The sequence below is a fragment of the Typha latifolia genome, chromosome 1 (genome assembly GCF_019914945.1).
Source record: "Typha latifolia isolate L0001 chromosome 1, TyphaL0001v2, whole genome shotgun sequence".
Lineage (NCBI taxonomy): Eukaryota > Viridiplantae > Streptophyta > Magnoliopsida > Poales > Typhaceae > Typha > Typha latifolia.
Genome location: NC_133086.1, coordinates 17,622,064 through 17,639,237, shown reverse-complemented (window position 1 = coordinate 17,639,237; position 17,174 = coordinate 17,622,064). Strand labels below are relative to the sequence as shown.

The 17,174-nt window shown below is 39.9% G+C and overlaps 2 protein-coding genes across 4 annotated transcripts; both read right to left on the bottom strand.

Annotated features, from left to right (window-relative positions):
* Nucleotides 1–1,288: 1,288 nt before the first annotated feature.
* On the bottom strand, nt 1,289–4,270 carry LOC140792440 (bHLH transcription factor RHL1-like). Of its 2 annotated transcripts, none has more exons than XM_073143448.1 (7): nt 3,524–4,270; nt 3,323–3,409; nt 3,061–3,213; nt 2,726–2,791; nt 2,343–2,408; nt 2,117–2,185; nt 1,289–1,891 (listed from the first exon to the last, which is right to left on the bottom strand). In XM_073143448.1, exons 1-7 carry the CDS (start codon nt 4,085–4,087, stop codon nt 1,520–1,522), a joined length of 1,377 nt encoding a protein of 458 aa, XP_072999549.1. In that variant the 5' UTR covers nt 4,088–4,270; the 3' UTR covers nt 1,289–1,519. The 2 variants fall into 2 exon arrangements, with proteins under 2 accessions (XP_072999549.1, XP_072999558.1); XM_073143457.1 differs by having other exon boundaries at nt 3,061–3,210; nt 3,524–4,250.
* Nucleotides 4,271–6,999: 2,729 nt separating this feature from the next.
* Nucleotides 7,000–13,642, bottom strand: LOC140784835 (ubiquitin carboxyl-terminal hydrolase 23). 2 transcript variants are annotated; one of them, XM_073132424.1, is made up of 11 exons: nt 13,174–13,642; nt 12,913–13,027; nt 11,520–11,630; nt 11,187–11,359; nt 10,780–11,106; nt 10,565–10,690; nt 8,887–9,570; nt 8,655–8,756; nt 7,923–8,562; nt 7,720–7,813; nt 7,000–7,335 (listed from the first exon to the last, which is right to left on the bottom strand). In XM_073132424.1, exons 1-11 carry the CDS (start codon nt 13,468–13,470, stop codon nt 7,173–7,175), a joined length of 2,832 nt encoding a protein of 943 aa, XP_072988525.1. In that variant the 5' UTR covers nt 13,471–13,642; the 3' UTR covers nt 7,000–7,172. The 2 variants fall into 2 exon arrangements, with proteins under 2 accessions (XP_072988525.1, XP_072988533.1); XM_073132432.1 differs by lacking the exon at nt 13,174–13,642 and having other exon boundaries at nt 11,187–11,395; nt 11,471–11,630; nt 12,913–13,006.
* Between the last annotated feature and the right edge of the window lie 3,532 nt (nt 13,643–17,174).

Genomic DNA, 17,174 nt, shown 5'->3' with positions numbered 1-17,174 from the left:
TGCTACCTAATCTGTGAGTTGCTCATAGACTATTTGTATACTATACTTTAGTGATATCCTGAATTGTACTTTAACGAGCCCATCCTCGAGATCTCTTCTTCACTCCTCTTCCCTTAGAAGAATTGAACAACACTGTTCATATACAGTTTCGTTGCAGGAGCACTCTCCCGCCTCCAAAGTAAAACGGGAGTTTCTGATCTCGGTCCACCTGCCTTTTGTTGTGGGCGCAAAAATAATTTAGAGTTTATTAATGTAAAACAAGTTCCTTTCGATTAGCATAGTTTATTTAGCACGAAGGCTGATGATATAAGCAGGTGACACTTAAGGAGTTGCTTATGAAATTTTCAGTGCTAGAAAACGTCGAATAATTTACCATTTTATTAACAAAATATTAAGTAAAATTTAAATTAAAAATTAATAAGAGCTATCATCATTATTTTGCATTTTTTTTTGTTCTAGCTCTAATTTTATTTCTTATATTTTTTCCTCTTTTGAGTTCGATCAAACTTTGATAAGACACTTTATCTATCTAAAACTAAAACGTTAAGTTTAGTATTGTTTTACCGATGGATACAGTAAAATAGATTATTATTTTTAATATTATTTTAAAATTTGAAAGTAGTTAAAATTCTACGTGTCCAAAGTTTATTATTGTCTCTTATATTATATTCTTACCTGAGAATACGTTTGGGTGATTCCAGCCTTCTCTAGAAAATTTTCTTTACTCTCAGAGTGAGATCTCATCACAACATCATTCATCATCTTCCTCAGAAAACATGCCACAACGTGCAGACACGAGAACAAATGCAGCTCCCTTAGTCGACTTCACATCTCCTCTCTCGGCCCCACCCTCTATATTATTTATCATCAAGATCATCATCGCACTACCTATATATATATATATATATATATATATATATATAAAGAGACAAAAAGAAAAAAAAACGCATTACTAGTTGACCCCTCCCCTATCTTCCTCGCACGCCTTTCACTTTATATTAGCTTCAAAACCATCTCCAATCTTAATATAAAAACAAAATGTTAGTCAATCATTTGTACCATTATCACATCCAATTAAGGATCAACTTGCACTCCTCCTTACTCAACCCCCACTAACCCTTCCTTCACTTTCACTGTGTAATCATTTCCAGCCTTTGACCAGCAACCCCTCTCTCTTCTCTCCCCGATTCGCGAGTTAGAAGTAGCAATCTCTCGACACGAAGGTCCTCTATCCAACCGCAAACGACAAACTTGGATTTAAAGTAAACCAAAAAGCAGGATAAAGGGGTGGAGGAAAGAGAAAAGTTGATACAGATAGAAAAGATAAAAGGAAAACAGGGAAAAAGGCGAAGCTGATACAAAGTGGGCTCAGAATTTAACAACTATTTAATAAACAGAAGTAAAATAAGAAAATAAAATAAAATAAAGGAGAGAGGAGGAAAGAGGAATCGTTGGAGTCGTTGGGGGGGGAGTTGACGCTTAGGAGGACTTGTCCTTGACGCCGTCCCGTCACCGTCATCTAGGGCTTCGATACGGAGGCGGCGTCCTTCGTCCGTGACCCGTCTCCTACTCCGCCGCCGACGCCGTTCGCCATGGCGGACTGCGCCGTCAGCACGGACATGTTCGGCGACGAGGGCGTCCCGTCGACGGGGTTGCTGGCGTGGCGGGCCCCCGAGGGGGGGCGTGCGTGGCACGTGGCGGAGGAGATGGCGGAGGCGAGGGAGATGGGCATGAGGCAGAGGCCCTTCCCTTGGAGGTACTGCATCGCCGACCCCATGTCCTCCTCCATCAGCTTCGCTACCTGTTGCTCCGTCACCGTCAGCCCGTCGTTCCCCGCCGCCGCCGAGACGCCGTTAGCCCCGCCGTTACGCGCGGTTCCTCCTCCCTGCCCCTGAAAAGAAAAAAAGAAGAAGCACAAATTAGCCACGATAAAGTGAGCAAGGGCGATTCGGGAATTTCGCAGCAGCGGCACGCGTGCCGGTGCTGCTGGGGTCGACCGGTCGCTGTCACCCGCGACAATTCAAATACTTATTCCCCGCGTGAATAACAACACTATTCCAAGGTTTAAAGATTGCAACATAGATTAATTTTATCCGTCTTGGATAGTAAGTACTACCTCTGAGGAGACATCGGCCACGAGTGGGGCGACGGCAGCCGCACCGCCTAACCGGCTCATGCTCAGAACCTGAAGGACACGACACGAACATATATATATATATATATATATATATATATATATATATATATATATAGTAGTGATAAATACACGGATAAGATAAGAGGAGTAATAAGTTTTAAGATAAAAGGAGGAAGTTATCGGGGGGTCGGATAAGATTAATTGCCTTGACTTGGAGCTGGAGGAATTTAACGTAGTCGATGATCTCATCCAGCATCGACGCCTTGTCTGTCTGCCATTACCAAATGCCACTAATTTCTATTTCAGTATATATCCAAACCTCGTCAAGTTAAAGAGAGAACAACGAAAGATTGAAACATAATGACGTAAATGCCCTCGCTTTTGCGAATGACCAGTCAGTCAGTCGTAAAGCGAATTCAGTATGCTTTGGGCCACGATGCGATCGCGGCGTCCGAGTAGAGGAGGATGTCTCACGGATAGTCGTGCCTTCTTCTCTCTTTCCCACGAAATTAATTTATCACTAAATCCAATCCAATTATTCTTTCAACTAATAGCGTTTTGTCTTTAGATTTTAGAAAAGAATCTAACCTTGTTGGCGTTTGGTACCAACTCCTGGAGAGCTTTCATCCGCTCTGCGATTCTCTCTCTCCGAAGCTGCACGCACGGAAAGAAACAAAAATATTCCATAAAAAGACCAGAGAAGTAAACATGTCATAAAAACAGACAAATTCCTTCCAATTGGATCCAAATGGAAGAGCGCCAGTTGCAATTGCAACGCATTTATTGCCTCGTCTAGGTTTCTGGAGCTTTAAATGCCCCTAAGAGCTTATAACTCTAAAAAAATATTTCTAATTTTTAAGAACAAGAGAGAGAGAAAGAGAGGAAAATATAAAACGTTTTTATTATTCTTCGTGGTAGCTTACACGTTCGGCTATGCTGTGGGGGTCGGTGGCTTGGCCTCTCCTCGCCCTCACTCGCTGCCTCGGTGGCGCTGCGCCGCCACCCGAAGCAGCCGCGGCCGGAGATGGAGGTGGCACTCCGGTCGCTGGTGCTCCTCCATAGTTCTGGGCCTGCTGCTGTTTTCAGTATTTGAGTTCATTTTAGCATCAAAATGCTTATAGTGGCTTCAGTTTAAACTGAAAAAAAGAAGAGAAGAAGAATAAAGTTTGAGGTGTTGATCGAAACCTGGGCATGGTGGAATTGTTGCTGTGTTGCCGCTTGAGCCGCGCGCTGAATAGTTCCTCCCAGCCCATTGTAGAGCCCTTCGCCTCCCTGAGTTTTTTTTTTGTTGTTGTTGTTGAAAGAAATAAAAGAGCAATTTTTATCATACACTGAAATAAAAGCGATCTTTTTTGGCAAAAGAGATGGAAATGGAAGGAGGCGTACGGTGGAATTGGGGGACTTGAAGGGGGCGTCCACCTCGCCGGCGCCACCGCTTCCAAGGGTGAGGGGAAGCAGGAGGCCAGAGTCGCCGGGGCCGGATCCCGTCGGTGATCTCCCCATCGCCTGGAGTAGCATCTGCTGGCTTTGCTGTAAATTATTTAGCTGGAGCATCAAGGGCTTCACCCCCGGTGAGCTCCCGCCACTGATCTGGTGCTGCCGGAGCCGGGCTGCTAGTAAGGACGACTCGTCGTACGGAGCGTAGTTGACCTCCTTATTCCCGCCGGTAACGGAGGAGCCGTTCGGGTCGCCGGAGCTCAGGTCCCAAGGGGATTTAGAGTTCCCGAGGTCGGCCCAACCGGAAGGAAGGCTCGAGAGCATCTGGTCGAGAAAGTCGTCGTGGCCAGTTCCACCAACAGCTCCATCATTGGCGTGGTCGAAGTGGCCGCCATGCAAGCTAGGGTTTTGGATCTGCTGATGGTGGTGGTGGTGTTGCCCGTTCTGGAGATCCTGGAGAGCGATCTGGGCGGAGGAGGCCATCCCTTGCATCTCTCTGCTACTCGGATTCATGCCACTCTGGTTCCAAAATCTAGTTTAGGGTTAGGCTCTTTGTCTCGAGAGGAAGAAGACGGCCAATTCGTATCTCTTGCTATTTATAATCACATTAAAAGAGTAAACACTTTTTATTACTAATCCGCTCTCATTTAGCTTAGCTTAGCTTTTCACCGGGGATGGTGGGATTGGGAAGTAGGCGGGGTTTTAAATAGGGGGAAATGGGATTAGGGCGTCGGGGTCGGGGTTTGGTCGAGCAAGGTGGGGGCCACGCATAAGGACAAATCACATCCGTCGGATTACGAGATCAGGAGGGTGGAAAGCTTTTACGGTGGACCTGCGTTAATAATTATTTTGGCGTTTGACTCCCTGGTAGAGACTAGAGAGGGGAGGAGGAGGGGAAGTGGAAACCTGGACGGAAGTCAGAGATGGGAAAAGTTCCGCGCCACTTACTGTGACGTTCCACAGATCGTCTCCACCCAAGGCTGCGGAAAGTTCCTATATACTGTAAGAATTCAAATAATATATTTATAATTTAATAATCTATTTATGAATCAATACTAATAAGAATTTTAGTATAATTCTCGTAAAACACATTCGCTACAAAACAATTAAAACCTAAGGTTTAGATTTCAAAACTTCGTATCTTTCATCACGAAGGTACGTACCACCTTAGTGAGTGGTATTAATTTCCTGTGGATCTTAAGATCTGAGAACAAAAGATCTTAAGTTGAGACAAATCGGATTCCACGGTGTAGCTCACTTTGGAGACAACTACATGACATGTTGTCACGTAGATCTACTCTTCAGTCACAGTAAGTGGGCATTTGTGAAGACAACAATGACTCGATATCGAGTAAGCAAATGAGTTAATTCTACTCTTTCCAAATGTCACACGTTCATGGGTTGAAATTAAGCTAGTTGTTACTACTACGATCAAAGATGGCCTCATTTGGCAGCTGGTATACTAATATCAGGGTGTTGGTTGGAGAGCAAAGAATTATTCACAAATCTCGTCCTTTCTTGGAATCCAAGTGTTGTTATATTGAGCATCGATCTGAAGTGCTAAGTCTAGCAAATCTTTTTTAAAGCCTTGTTGCTGTCTGAGATTAGGATGTGAACGTGATTGGTATATCATATCGATCGGTCCAAAAGCGTGCTAGAATTGATGTCATATCATGGCATGGAGTTGCTAGAGAGAATTGTGGATTGGAATCCACAGAGAGCAAGCAATTAATCTGGCTGACTCACAAAGGAGGAGTTGAATTTATATGCCTACGTAAGTTCCAAGTTTCAACTTTGCCCGGCTCTCTCTCTCTCTCTCTCTCTCTCTCTCTCTCTATATATATATATATATATGCAACCTGGATTTCTCTCTCTTATTGGGTTTTTAGATATAGCTAATGGCCGAATAAATTATAAATAGATTATGAAAAAAAACTGGCTCTAATACCATATTATTAGATTGGGATCTAAAATTTTTAAAGTTGTTAGGTACTGTACTAGTAATGTATATATATCAGTAATATATCTCTTATTTGGTGAGTGATTTGCGAATTTATCCTCCATTTTATATGATAATATAGTCAGACGCTAGCTACTTTATATCCTCTTCTGAGTAGCAAATAAAAAAGTTTATATTCAACAGCTCTTCATATTGGAATCATCCAAAATATTTACATTACTATCAGTTCCAGATAGGGTAGCATTTAAAGTTAAACAATTAAAGTGAGAAAATGCAGCAAGAGTGGAGCTGCACAGAATTATCTCTGAAGCCTGGTTATATTTTATGTAACGGGACAGACGCATCTTGTGGAAATAATTAACTCTACTTTTAATTATCACGTCAATTTGGTTTTCTTGCCAAACATATCGTATCTGACATTAAAATATATACTTCATTAGAGATGCTTTAAATGAGACGCATTCACCATTAGGTGCTCGTCTATCTCTTCTTACTTCACAAACAAGATATCGTCGTGACCCTTAGAATATTTTTGTTGAAAAATATTATCTTGTATTCTTACCTTCCCTTCTTATATAATCATAGAGGTTGTAATGTCGACACGTACGTTGTTAGCATTAACTTTACGAGATTTTGGATTCTGTGAATAAATGATCAGTAGAAGAACTACTACTCCTGCATGCGAACGGATAGAGTTTATCCTTTGTTCTCACCAACCATTCACGTCTCGGAATCAGGCGAAATGTTTATAGTTTTATTAGTCAAAGGAACAAAAAATAGAAGAAGAAAAGATATCCGAATTGGGTTCAATAGAAATGGTGACAGGAAAATTAAATGCGTAGAGATACGAGAGGAATTGTGTGGGCAGTACGTAATACGACTGAATAATATTCTCAGCGTAGACTTGTAATTGTTCATGACTTATAAGTAGTTCACTTGCAACCATACTGTTTTCAAGTTGGTCTATGCATGCCTACTATGTCTATTACTTCTCACATAACTTCGTTTAATTTGCAACAACTTCTTGTGCTAAACTGTAGCGTATAAAGATTAAACTAGGTGCGAGATGTGTAAATGGGATTTGAACTAACCCAAGAATCTAAACAATAAATAACCAAAGTTCTGCAACTCAGAAATGATATTGAACCAATACAGTGAACTTGGTGAAGATATTGTGTTTCGTAATTTAGAAATTCTTTAGGGCCTCATTACATCACAAGGGTATAAATTTGCTTAGCTTAAAAGCAACCCTGAGCCTTTGTGACAAGTACATAAAGTAATATCAAATTATAGTGTGTTTAAAGGTGAGGATGCTTTAACTGATTAAAGTGGGGATACGTAAAAAGATCTCACTCCAAAACAAAGTTAAAAAAGACGCTTCTTCAAAGTCCCTTTTGCAGCAAACAAAGTTATCATTCAAAAGGCACAAAAATAAGAAAATAAAGGCTTGGAGAAAGTAGAGGGATTGACCTAAAAGAAGTTCTCCATTATCAATTCACTCTCTAATCTTCTCAATTCACTCTCTAATAAATTTTCGCAATAAATAAGAAATATTATCACCTCTCCAAATACCTTGAAGATAAAATAAAACTCATCGTGCAAAAGAAACACAACAATAACAAACAAAATTTCCCCTTCTCATATCCTTAGCGGTTGATTTCCCAGTCTGGTTTGATCCACCTTAAACTTCATTCTCTCTCGTGCTTTCATGTTGGCAGTATCCTGGAATGGATTTGGTCCATCAAATGATTCTTTGGAACTCTTCAACTTTTTCCTCCTCCCACGATCATATTCCTCATCCCTGAGATAAAAAGGCTAAATTAAGAAACCTCGTAGAAATAAGAATGACTACAACAACTATAAATGGTCTATTCAAGTTAAGAGCTAAACATAATATAACAAGTAGGGACAACAACAATAATTGTAGCTAAGCTCTTCATTATTATGGGATACTCACAAGTGTACTGTTGAGTATATAAAGGTCATAATGTCTCAATAACAGAATTGGAGGTGTAAGGTCATTGAAGTTAACAACATACTTTATACGCAAAAAAGAATGACCCATCACCCACAGTAACACTAAACATCAAGAAACAGATTTTCGTGTTGACTTCTAGTTTCACTCTGAAACATATCATTTCATATTTAAATTATGATTTTGTGATTGAAGGTCAAAGAAGTTTACCATTCATCCAGTACATAACCAATGCTATTTTGTCTTGAACTTTCTAAGCTGTGTAGCTTCAGTTTTGGCATTTCTATGTTATCCCACTGAGCAACTGCAAACAAAAAGGCTCTCGTTATACAGATGATTCAGGACAAGTATGAATAATTAACACCAAAGAAAGTTGAGAAAAAAAAACAAAGGTCTCAAGTCCACGCAATTACCAGTGGTTGTTGTTAAGCCCCTAGTTAGCAAACCCAGAAACTCATTCTGGTGTAGATCTTTCTCTTTTGCATCTGTTTCTCTCAAGTTGCATTGATCTGATGTAGATCCCAAGCAACTTCTGGAATGCTCACAAGTAGGTGCCGTGACATCAACCTTACTATCTCTCTTATGCACTATTTCATTAGTTACACCCACATCACCATTGCTGATCTCTTTGTATGAACTAGAATGTGGACAATTTCTATGCAAAGTCTTAGAATCTACAATTTTGGCAGATACTGACGTTCCCTGAAAACTTCTGCTGAAAAGATCGTCCGGAAGCACAACTTCTACTAGGTGCTTCGGACTTGGAGAATGTTTTCTGCTTCTCTTCAGATTCTTACTCTTATGCAGCTTTAACGAAGACAGCAGTAATTGTTTGCGACCAAAAGGCATGCTCTTTATTAGATAATTTGCAAGCTTTTGTGGTTTTCCTCCTTTCTCATAGCAATTACGGACCAAGGGTTTAGCGCCAGATTCTGCAACTTCCTTAAGCAAGCTATTTGTACTAATTTCATTCCTTAACATGCTGACTAACTCAGGTTTCTCCACCTTAAGAAGGCTTTCCCCATCATTCTGGCATTGTAGATTGAGTGAATGCTTTCCACAAAACAATGGGAAGGATAAGCACATATTTTTAAAGTGTTTAATTCAGATTTAGAAACAAACAAAGAAGTTCTAATGCAAACTACCTGATCTTTCAGAGCTGTATCTCGGGATGCACCACTTTGAATGAATCCATCCAAATGATCAGGTTGATTTGGAAGTTTTCCATGCTTATTGTTGATTTCCACCTTGCATGATATGCCATAATTTTGAAAATTCATCAGCAGCAGCATATTTAAATGTGTCAAGGACAAGGCAATAAAAATTTTTCACAAAACTCTACAAGTATTCCAATGAATATAGGAATTATAAATTTACCTTGTCCACATCCGGCAAAAGCTTCTTTTTCTGTTGATTAAGGTAATTTGACTTCATTCCCAAATTTGAACTGTCATGAAGATGATTTCTTGCATCAATCCCGAGAGAGGGCAGGGATAGACCTTTATCTTTTGACTTATCTTGCAGTTTTGAGTCCTCTGCCATCTTGTTTTCCCTAGTGTTTGGCAAACTTGCAGCCAAAGAGTCTTTTAAGCATGGAGACTTTGTACAGTTCAACATTATTTGCTGCATTTCTGTAGACATAGCATCTCCATTTGTTTGCAACTTAGAAGCTTTGTTTAGCAAAATCAGGCTGTTCTTCTGGGAGATAGGGTCTTGTTCCCGTTTCATGTTGTCATTCTTTTGCAATGAAGCAGGTGTTCCTTGTGCAGGTTGGTCAGCTGGCATGTTTGTTGCAGGAATAGATTGGCAATCAGCAATTGCATCAGTTTTGAAGTTCATAGAGCTACATGCAGAAGTACTTAATTTTCTTTCCACAACTCCATTTTGAACTGCACCTTTCGAGCTTGAGACAGATGCAAGGATTAGTTTGTTTCCATGGGAATTTGCAAAAATGGTATTTTTGTGGACCACATCTTTCTTGATAGTTGAACTTCTATCACGGAAGTAGAACAGCATATAAGCTTTCTGTGCCAATACAGTCTTCTCACTTACTTGGTACACCTATATTCAATTAGTTTAGAAGAATCAGTAGAAGATAAAAGGTGAAGAGAGGTATATAAATGAAAATCCTCCATTTGCCGCTTTGTAAGGAAAATAGAATAAATTGATTTTAGACCAGAAATAGTGCAGTAATCATACCTTTCAAAGAATTTCCTTCAATTATAGTTTGATATACAAGCAAGGCATTTATTACTAATATCTCATAAATACCAATACATCACAACCAGTGAGGAGGCCCAGGATGCAAATAAGAATATTGAAGTGTTGATGTAGTTCTAGCTTAAAGAGTACTCAAGATAGTGACTTGAAACTTTTGAGAGGGTTATATTTGAAGAAAGCGATGATATTTCAAGAGCATATAAATTGTGCCATAGTTCAATCATTTATGATATGAGGATTACTATTTAAGAATTAAAACCAATATCCTATCTATTGATATACTACAAAAGTTATATCTCAGGCATATATTTCAGCAATTTCAGATAATTTTGTGTACAAGTTTATTCGAAAACTAACAAGATCACAAAAATTTCCCAAAATAAATAATACGGACTTCAAAAATTTTTTGGTGCATATCATACATAGATACAACTCCATTAATTCAGACTTAACACCAAAAATGTATGTACAAAAAGGCGTGAATAAATACAAATGCACATCATATTCGGCTCAACCAACACCTAAACCAATACACTCGAGAATGTGCCAAGGGTTTGGATGTCTTCTGGTAGCACCTACAATGTCTATTGATTCTATTCACATTTCACACATCAAATTTTATATATAATAAACTGCCCTATAAAATTGAACATCATCAACTTGGCTATACATTAAAAATCAAACATTTCAGACAATATGAATCGACCTTAATGTAGTAAAAGAATTAATTACTTAACAAATTCCAGCAGTGCCAAGTAGTTATACCAACAACAGATCTCAGAGCATGCATAGTTTGATAAGCTATACACAAATAAAGTATTGAGATAAGGTCAACCTTATTATCATCAAGAGAATGCCACATGCCACTTGATGTGCGAACATAACAATAGTAATGACCGGATTGGGTACTCCACCCTGCATGTACTAGAACACCATAAAGGGTATATTTTAAATCTCCCTCCTGCAAAAAGGAATGCAATATCAGAGAGAGAGAGTTCTGTAACACGAAAATAAAGTCAATGGAAATACAATTGTCAAGTCTCAACTCACAGGGGGGTCACTAACAAATGGTTTCAAGTCCAGAGTAGACTCGAACTCCACCCTTTTGTCTATCTTTTGACCAGGAATATGAGAATCAAATCGCTTAAGATGAATGGTGAGCACATTTGGGGCCTTATGAATAGTAAGCTGCTTGAGAGCCCTAACTTTCTGTTTGCAACGTTGGCACTGGTACTGCCTCTCACCACCATCTAACTGCTCCACCTCTGTGAAATGAGAAAGTGCTTTGCGCAGAGAGTTGGCCTTGACAATTTCCAGACTCAAGTCTAAGAAAGGATCGAACTTGTTGGAACAATAGGAGCACTGCATGCATTTTACCTGCCCCATAAAAATGGATTAGCTAAATTAACAAAAGGTTCCCTTCAGATATTACGTACATATATAAATTGACAAGCTACCTGGCTTCTGAGACGACCACCAAATATCATGTGGATTAAACTTTTCTCATAAGCATTAGGAGACTCAGTTGGGACACCAGAAGGTAAACAGCATTTGTGCATTGACTCAAGCAAGTTAACCATGTATTCATGTGCATCTTCTTGTCTGAAATTGCGAAAATTGCGTGATATGCCTAACGTGCTGTCAAGGATTGCAGTTTCCATAAAATCTAAAAGATTAAACCATCAGCAAGATTATATAAAGACCGTAAGATCATGTATTCTAGCTCTGCAAGAAATTAAACCTGTCTTAATTCATTTGTTTTCGTATAGGAAGAAAAATCTCAAGGATACATCGCAGGTTCTTGACAAGATGAGATGGTGACAGTATCTTCCCTGTGGATTGTAGAGCAACCATGACATGATTCTGGAGAGCACACATCGCACAAAAACCAGCAGTGCGACCTTAATAAAAACAAAAAGTCAAATGTGTATCTTGTGATAAGTAAAGCACCAAGGAGGCGACTATGGCAAAGGTAGTTTATAACATTTCATGTGATTGGCTAGAAAATGATGTTTTCTATTCAGATATACATACACACACGTGTATATCACTCTAAGAATGTGCATATGCATGTTTCCTCTGTGTCACCCCTCCAAATATATAAAACAGTTGCAATCCCTATTGCAGAAGGGCGAACAATACTCTCATTAATGGTGAGACAGAAATCACACCCAAAATAAGGGATAAGATGAGAAAGTACAGTATGTTAGAGAACTATGAATCTTTACAAAATAAAAACAAACTTTATGGGCTATGATAAATCATAAAGTTTAAATGATGGAGGAAAACCTAATTTTAATTAGGTGCAAGAGATCATGCACCTCATTGTGTGTATCTGCAAACATGACAATAGGGACATCATCATTTATTTTGTTATAGCCTGTCAACATAGGAATCGAACAAGTATATGTATTGAACCGATTCCTCAAAGAACTCTGCCACAGCACTTTGACAGAAAGTATCTTTCATTTGGCTTATTTCCCTATCTTGCTTTCTTGCTCTACCGCAGTTGAACAATTGGAGAAGCATGCAAATGCACCACATCACTTGTGTCCATATCCATGGGAAACTGGTGGTAAACAATTACGCTTAGACAATTAAGTAAACAGAGTTATTTCATTCCCTTCTTTTCTCTTTTCCCCAATTACTTCATGACAAAAGGCTACTGTGTAGGTATACATCTATCCATTTCATCCAATAAATTTCTATACTTGCTGATTCTGTTGGCTTTCTAGTTTCTAAATAAACATTTTGCTGACCACTTGGTGGAACAGAGAAAAGTTGAGTAGATTAAGGAACCTCCAAATGGTCCACATCTTTGATGATCTTGTTCATTGATATTACACAACCTTGCCGGCAGCTTCCACCAAACCTAAGATTTCTGTATCACCTCTATCAACTTCTATGCAAGTATCCTAAAGTTTCTTTCCCCTTAACTTTAAAGACCTCATATGCAAATTATAATTCGTTCTTAATCTCTACTGAATGATGCAGAACAAAGCTAGAGTGGCACATAGCTGACTAATTAACTATTCTATTTATTTTCAGAAGTTATATGTTCTCAACCTTAATCTATAATATAAGTGAATTAAGAACATGGTGAGAGGAGCTTTCCTAGAGAAAGGACGATCAACAAACATACTGCATATTTCGTTCACATTTGTGGAAACAAATGAAACTTACAAGAGGTCTTATGCTTGCCACTTTGTAGATACGCCGCGAAAGGTTCAGTATATGTCAGGCATTGGAGAACTGAATTCAGAAAGCAAGTATTCCCTAGATTCGCCAAACCAGCTCCCTGAAAGATCCCAAAACCTTCTCCCAATTAGCTAAAGAAAAACCAACCGGAGATCTCATGCATCAATATTTTGCAATCCAAAGGCGGACTGGAAGGAGAAAGATATGAAATGCATGATGAGCGAATCCTAGTTCAATCCTACTCACGATTCTTCGGAAGGTGATCCTCAAGCTGAGCTCGGGGTCCAATCGATGCTCATAAAACTCCCCTCCCTCCGATCGCTTCCCCGCAGACTTCGGCATCGTCATCGCGGGGCTCTCCGCCGTCTTTCCTTGCGGATCCAGGCTTGGGTTCAGGGTTTCGAGGTAGAAGCCGCCTCCGCCGCCACTCGAGATAGCTGAGAAGGGTTTCCTCGCCGGGTGGAACTCGATCCTCCTACCGAACACCGACTCCGCGGCAAAGGAGGAGGCGCCGCCGCAGCCTTCCGAGGAGACCCCCGCCATCAGAGCCGTGCAGTGTGGTGGGAGGGATCGATTGGGGTTCGGGTAGGGATTTTATCTCAAAGATCGATGGATGGGGAGGCCGTTTGAGTTGGCTAAGAGCTCGCCTTTAGGTTCTCTCGTGTGCGTTCTTGAGCTCGCCCTAGCTTTCTCCAATGGCCGAAAGAGGAACGGGAGAAGGGGACCCGGGCGTGTGTATAAACCCTATACCCCTGCCCGATTGCGCAACGGTGAGGATGAGATCTTGTGATGTGATCGCAGCCGTTGATTCATGTGGGTGGAAAGATTTTGCTTGGTGGCTGTCAGTTATTTAAACGGTCGGTGATTCGCTGATCGGTGTGCGGGTGTGGGATTGACAGGTGTTACGGGATCAAGGTTGTCTTTTGTCCCCCTTACAACTGTAATCTAATTTGCAAAAGCACAATTATGAGCTCGATATCACAAATAGGCTTACTTATATTAGATGGCCCTCGTAGCATTGACCCCCAGAATTATACTAGTCAGTAGTCAGGCCTTTTCTTTGCGTCGCTTGTAAGGCTTCCACCGCAGTTTCGCTCGAGGAGTGGACTCACTGAGTCACTGGCGAGTCACCACAGATGCCAACATATCAAACGGGCTCATAGGCCTTCTTAGCCTTACAAAATAGTCGTCAGCCAATGTTGGCCGACATAATTAAAAGCTGTAGGCCGAGGAATATATTGGGCCACAATGGGCCTCGTCTGCACCTACTGCTTGCAAACTATCCAACACAATGTTAAATTGTTAATTAAACGCGTGCATTTTTTTTATTTTGAAAAATTAGTTTGCTTGCGAGTAAGATTGTGCTTAAGTTGTGCATGGCCTTTAAATAATAGTTAAAAGTCTATAAACTATACGATGCAGTATAGGAGTGTAATCATTTTATCACATCACAAATAGGCTATCAGTGTAAGCCTAGTAATCAGATCTTACTATCAGTGTAGACAGAGGTTATTTTTTATATGAATGTCGGAGTTAATATCTGATGAATACTTTTTACTGGAGTGCTATTGCATACAGTCTGAGGCTTGAGTGATCTACTTCTGAGAAAGGTTGGCTTAATAATCTAACATATAGCGAGGAATGCTACTTCCTCACTTTTTTTGCCTCCCTCTCGAGAGTAGGATGATGTTTGGTTATTATTCATTAAAAAAAGCATAAATGATTTCCATTAGACATCAACTAGACCAACCTAAGAATGTAATTAACACAGGGGAATATAAGTTAAGTCATATATGCGTGCTAGGTAAGACACCATTTCTGATAATTATTTTCTAAAAAAATATGATTAATTATATTTTATTTCTTTATAGTTTGACTTAATTTTACAAAACTTTCGTACATTTTTAAACTAAGCACTCAACCCTTATATGAGCCAGGCTAAAATACAACTTATAATATCTCGTAAAAAGAAAAATTGTGCACGTCACGCGCACTCCTTTTCCCTTTCTCCCCCTCCCTATATTCTTCTCTTTTTCCCTCATTTCTCACATGCGGCTCCCTCTTTCCCTAATTTTCTTCTCATTGTGCTGAAGTGTTGTCGGAGCTTGTCGACCTCGTGGCCCGCATTGTTGGAGAGTCCTCTATGACCTTATAAAGTCAATTTGAGTTTAATTAATTATTTAGCTCTACACCATTTCCTTTTCCTCCTTTTGGTCCTCTCGGGTGATCAATCGGTCGACGTCTTATGCCTTCCCACATGAGCTCGGTAGCTTTCCTCCGTCATCTCTATGCTGATGGTGCCCTTTGTGAATGTCTCTTGCCCTGGTGGAGGCTACATGTGGTAGCCTCCCCTCGTTGACTTTCAAGCCATATTCCGGCATCCACACTAGCTTGCCCTTCCCCGATTTATTGGAAACTTTCCTCTTCATGAGGCAAAGCTTCACGTATCGTCCTCTGATGCCCTCGTGGTCGGAGTCATCGGGTGGCCCCTCACCCTGGCTACCGATCTTGATGGGGGGTCATTCTTGTTATCGGCCGCCTCTAATAATGGGTCTCCTCTTTGGTTTGTCTCTAATGGCTGAGGTCATCGAGCTTCTTCTACTATGTTGGGAGGATCTCTCCTGTGCCGCCAGTCAACACCATGGGCGCCTTCTTTAGTTGGTGGGGCACCCACTGGTCGGCGTATCAGCCTTGGCTACCAACAGTGATGCCCATTGATAGGCACCGATTCTCCTCCTTTTACTGTCTCTAGTTGAGGGAGGGAAAGGGTGTGTATCTATGCATACCTATTAGCATAATGATATATGATAGCACATAGTACGTGATAATGATAATCGTTTCTTTATGCTTAATTATGCGGTATAATACCATGGTACTAGCACACGTGCACAACTATAAAGAGAGTATGATGCTGACTCAAAGTATAAATCTCCCATCTAGCCCTCTCCACTTGAAGGGTATTATTATTAGTTATATGATAGGGCTTACATCTGAGATCTTAGTTTACTGATCCTAGACAATCAGACATCTCGTTTGTTGGGCAGTAGGGAGTTACTATTGATCTATGAGAATCAAATATTTTAGGGTGTTAAAAAATAGAAAATAAATAGTATGATGATGTAAAGTTAGCAGTACCTGATGATATAGGGTGAGTGCGTCTTTGAGCGACGGCTCATGTGTTTCACATGGTGGTGCGCTAATTATTGAGCTAGGGGCTCAAATTTTGGGTAGTATTGAGAGAAACTCGCCCTGTATTTTGGGTAGTATCGAGATGCGATACTAGCTCCAAATCATAGGCTTTTGACTGAGCTCATTAGTTTACGATATAGACAATCGATTAGGTTGTTTCTTGAACGAGTGATGGGCGATATCTACCGTTATGATATGCCCTCACTTGGGGTGTATGGTCAAGTGTGAGTATAGTTGTGGCCTATGGGCGAAACTTTGCATGAGCTTGAGTTTAAAGATATAATAGTTTGGATTGATGCATGTCTTTTTATAGATTGATAATATATGTATGCATTTGATATGTACACGATGAGTACGTGGTATTATTATATTGATTCTGATCATGATAAACAGTTCATATTTACCATCTTGGTATATCTTTATTTACACTTCTCTTAGATCGTAAAAGTGGATATTTGTTGAGATTTATGTTTACCACTTTTGATAAAAATATATTTAGATTAATAAATAATCTTAAGTCTTTGAAGGAGCTAGCGAGGATAGTTGACAGTATTTACATTTGATTTCTATTCTTAAAATTTTAGTAGGAATTATTGTAGCTCCTACGTGGGCATTTGTAGTGATTGTATAGATATGTATTTAAGGATTATTACGGCATGTGTAATTGTTTAGATTTTATTATTATACTTTTATAAAATGTTAGGCAATTATTCTAGTATATTGTATAGAAACGTTGATTAATAGGTCATGTGAAAATCCTATTTTTACTCATGTGTAGGACACATGTATTTGATGGCGGATGTTTCGTAAACATTATCTTTTTCTTTGTAGGGTTCATATGGGAGACCTCTTAGCCAAGAATTTTTTTTTCTCCCTTGTTCCCATTGCTATGAGATGTCGGAATACCTCCAACATATCCTCCTTAAGTGCAATTTCAACAAACCTATAACACTCTCTCTGAGATTGAAAGAAATGGAGGTCTTCTTTCTCTCCACCTGGGTGTCTTCTGCGGATTTTTCTAATATCTTCTTATAACTCTTCTCTCTCTTTCTCCCCCC